This window comes from Mycetomoellerius zeteki, unplaced genomic scaffold (genome assembly GCF_001594055.1).
Source record: "Mycetomoellerius zeteki isolate Tzet28-1 unplaced genomic scaffold, Tzet1.0 scaffold558, whole genome shotgun sequence".
Taxonomy (NCBI): Eukaryota; Metazoa; Arthropoda; class Insecta; order Hymenoptera; family Formicidae; genus Mycetomoellerius; species Mycetomoellerius zeteki.
This window is the reverse complement of record NW_017257564.1, coordinates 20525-25061: the sequence shown is the minus strand read 5'-3', so window position 1 is coordinate 25061 and position 4537 is coordinate 20525. Positions and strand designations below refer to the sequence as shown.

Below are 4537 nucleotides of genomic sequence, written 5' to 3'. Positions count from 1 at the left end.
GATCGGAGCCGAGTGATGGCCGAAGTCGAGAAGATGCAGCCGTAGCCGAAACCGAAGAGTCGTAGTGAAACCGAGTAGTCGAAATGAACTAGTCGAAGCCGGTTCCGCGATCGGGAGGCCGGATGCGAGTTGATAAGCGTAAAGGGAGTGCGGGAAACGGCGATGATCAGATGTACGCGATCGGGGATCACCGTCCAATAATGTACGACATGAAAGCTTTCGCAGAATAAAGTACCATTGTTATCAGAATCAAAACTGAACAGTGATTAAGACCTGTCCCATAATCTCCCGAGGACATAGGCGCCACCTCCTGCACGGGCGAGGTGAGGATTACGGCGCAACCACAAAGTTCGAGGAGAGAATCGGCAGGGTATCCTTCGTTCTTGGAGGAAAAAGAACGTGGCGACCGTAGGACGAAGAATTAGGAAGGACAACCGAATGTCCCGAAACGAGCGATTCCGGTGACAACATTCGCATGTCCACTATTCTCCACGAGTGCCATAACCTTTTTTATCACAAAATTCTCTTTTGAGAAATAGTCACCGTGGAATCGCATGAAATATTTTTCAACGATTTTGGTCATGTTTAGGAGTTCTGCTGAAGGATTGGTAATATAACCTTTGGAGATAGTGTCAATCCATTGTGATGTGGTTCCACCTGCATCTTCAGTAGTCCCTAGAAATGGATATTTCGCTTTAAATTTATGAGCGACATATCCTGCAACATATTCCAACCCCGCTTCTTGAACAAGATTTAAGCAGTCAAATGTGCCCTTAAAACTATCTTCCACTATGTCAAATAGTTCGTCATCATTGAAGCAAGCGTCAATCGTTGATTCATTATCATTATCATCATAATTACTTTCTTCTAATTCGTCCAGAGAAATATTAATAATGTTGGAGAATAATTCTTTAGTTGAACTATTTCGTCGGCGCATTCTTCTGTATGTTCGAGCTTCTTTTTCTCTTGTAAAAAGCTGTCATTTGATTTCGAAGCAGGTATCATTTCTCGAATTGGCGTAGATGTCAGCATATTTGCTTGTGATCAAAGTCATTGGAGTTGCCGAAATCGTCGATTTTTTAGCACTTTGATCGCTAGTAGAAGAAGACATACAAATAGTATCCATGTCTTCTTCGGTGTTTCTGTTTAAAGTAAACACAGCTTGCGAGTGCTTACCGAGAATGTACCAGTGAAGTCTATATTTAAAGTCGTATGGTGAGGGATGATCCTTGGACGCACCCATCGCCCTTAAATAAGCGAAGAAATTTTCCAGAATGTCCTGTTGAAGTCTTCTCGTGATGATATACTGGCATTCTACTGGATATTTTGTTTGTAGATACTGGAACAATGCTCGTAGAGATCGATTGCTGACAAGAATACCTTTTTGAAAAGGCATTAATGTCTTTCTGTAATCAACTCGCATGTTTTCGATATATGTGTTCATCAACAGTAAAATTGACTCTTGTGTCTCCAAATCTTGTCCATAACCATTAATTCCTGGATCCGTACCTCAATTTTGAATTGTGCACATCAAACCACTTGTTGACTGTCAACACGAAATCTGAAAATCTCTCGTATTCCAAAAATTTCAAAAGCCCATGTTCGCCAGCCCACTGGATCGCTTTAGCAGCTGTAGGCGACCAAATTCTTGCTGCTGTTTTAACTGATTGACGTTGCGAACCATGAATATCTAACAATTGCTGAGTAATACGATGAGCGACACATAGATCGCCAACTTTGCTCATATCGGCGAGTGTCTGGAAGACTTCACGAGTAAACCGTTCTTTGCTATTTCCTAGCAATAGTCCATCGTCAAAGAACCAATTTCTCAAGAGTTTCAGCAGATGTGGAACATCAGCGAAAATGAATATTTTTTCCTCTTTGTTCACAGGATGGTGGAAAAAGTATTGTATTTATTAGGGCTAATGTCCAATTCTCTCCAGACTCCTGGGTTAACAATGTCCGAAACTGTGGCGATGACTTGATAATCAGCACTGTACAAGAGTGTTATGGCTTCCAGTAAAATGCACTTGTTCATTGGCTGGTCAAATTTATAATAAATTGGTTGTTTCCAATTGCTAAACAAACCGCGAAATGATGACTTGAACTTTTCCATGTGGGCCAATCAATTTTTCGAGTTTAGCATCGAAATTAACTTCTGAAGAGACGGCCATTTCGTCGAAACTGAGAACAGCAAGTTTCTCTAGCGACGACAGTTCCTTGTCTTTCTCTCGCATTAAAGTTAGAACATCAGTTAAAAATCCTTCTTCGATATATGGAACTTTTTTAGTGCCCATCTTCATGACCCTAATGATGGCAAAGGGTAATACAATTTCGTTAGAAGATAGCGGTAAGCTTTAGGACTTACACTCCGTAACGAAATGGCTGCAGCATAGTCATAAATGGACCACTGAATCCATTTTTTCTTTTTCAAAATGCACCGAATTTGTCCTTCTGTAAAGTACGGTTTTAACACTTCTGTGATGTATTTTTTTCTGTCGTTTTAAAGAGTCGCAGTAGTGATCGTCGATTGTGCTCGATTGTTAATCAATTGAAGCATTTGTTCTTTTTCAGCAGATATCTTTTTCAATTGTTCGTCTTTCTCTTGCAATTGTTGCTTCAATGCCTCTAGTTCGGCCGATATTTGCATTGCGAAATCTGTATACGAGGGGCACTATTTATATTTTGAGCCTAATAATAAAAAAACAGTAATTTGTCATTGAAAATGACTTTATTGTTTTTCAAAATATTCTCCTTTATGATCTATACACTTTTGCATGCGTTCGAACCACTTGTTTGCACCAATCGACACGAGCATCTTTTTGAGATTTTGTCAGATTATGTGGGATCCAACGAGAACAAACCTTTTTCACGGCTAAATGATCATGCAATATTTTATATATGCTGGTGGAACTAATGCCTAAGGTTGTCTCAATCTCACAGTATGTCACATGACGATCTTGCATTATTAGTTTTTGCACAGCATCAATGTTTTCTGACACAACAACTGATTTTGGACGACCTTCACGACCTTCGTCGGTGAGCGAACGGCGACCACGATTAAATTCGTTATACCAGCGTTTCACAGTGGCAAAGGATGGGGCTTTATCGCCAAAAATGGAAGTAAGTTGATCGATGCACTCCTGTCTTGATAATCCATGTCGAAAGTTGTAATAAATCATTGCACGAAAATTTTCACGAGTTAATTCCATTTTTTCGCTGAGACACAATTTTCAAGTGACTGTAAACAATACAAATCGCGCTCAAATAACAAAACGTTCTGAAGAAGGTTATGGTCAAAAATGTCAAACTTTCTAGTGGAAACGTCAGATGGCACCTGACAACACTCATTGTCAGTGTTGCCAAGACTCAAAATATAAGTAGTGCCCCTCGTATTTTGATTGCATGTTAAATTCATGCAGTGAATGATAATGCTGCAGGTCTGCCTTAAAGGACATCATATTTGCTTTTAAATCGTACATTTCGGTTGGTTTTGAGCCACTGCTATTGATGTCATTATAGTTCTCTATCAAAAATCTGGAAAAACATCATATAATTTATGGTATTTAGCATAAAAATTGGAATAAAGCAATATATAACATTTTTGTTGGAATTACACTTTTTTAACTTTTAATAATATAAACACATTCATACATATAATTGAAACATTTTTTCCAAATTTACTATTATTAAATTTTGAAATACATTAACATATATTTATATTATTGTAAAAATTAAAATAAATATAATTCCAACAAAAATTTAATATAATAGAGTGTATAGTAGTGCATTTCACGAGAAAATGTTTTTCATATTCCTGACACGAAATATAAAAATGTGAAAAAATAAGTACCGTTGTCTACGTATTTACAAAGAGGTAGTTTCCATGCTCACGGTTCCTTCTGGGATAACATTTTTATTTAAATGCGCCTTGCGTTGTTTGTACTTTCTTGGAGCGTTTGTTTTCCTGTGGTATATGGCTCAAATCTGTTAAAAAAATCAGTAACAGTTGTACTTATTGTAACGTATAATAAATCAACCTAACTAAGACTCCTTGTAAATCAAAAACAATGAAAGAACAAGGGCAGTAGGAGTCAAGCGCGGGAGATGTTGCGCAAATAACACGACTATCGTAGCGTGAAACTTCTTTATTTTACTAAAGTGCTTACATGTTTCGGCTCATTTTTGAGCCTTCTTCAGAGATAACTAATAAATTCACATACATAGAATATAACAATTATTAACTAGTCATGGTGATCTTCCTCACCTCGAGAGTATAAATACCAGAATTAAATCCAGATAAGAATGCAGTAAAAAAGAAAAAAAAGGGGGAAAGAAATTTTGAAATTCTCGAAATAAAGAAAATGTAAAACTAATGTATCAAAAAATTTTTTAAATTATAATTAATTATTCCGATGGTTAGGGAGCTCACCTTGATCACAAGATACCGCATCGCAAACATTACTCTTAATACTTCAAAAACCGGTTTCTGATAAGTTGGCCAGTCAGTGTCAGACACAGTTAGTCTCTTATTGAT

General features: G+C 37.4%; 1 protein-coding gene across 1 annotated transcript in view; it reads right to left on the bottom strand.

Annotated features, from left to right (window-relative positions):
* Positions 1–2463: 2463 nt before the first annotated feature.
* The window catches only part of LOC108727879 (uncharacterized), a 3242-nt gene continuing 1168 nt past the window's right edge, over positions 2464–4537 (bottom strand). Inside the window, exons 2-3 of the mRNA XM_018456166.1 lie at positions 3396–3537; positions 2464–2665 (exon numbers count right to left, since the gene is read on the bottom strand). Coding sequence (XP_018311668.1) covers positions 2504–2665; positions 3396–3537 — 304 coding nt within the window. The 3' untranslated portion in view covers positions 2464–2503. The remainder of the gene's footprint in view (positions 2666–3395; positions 3538–4537) is intronic.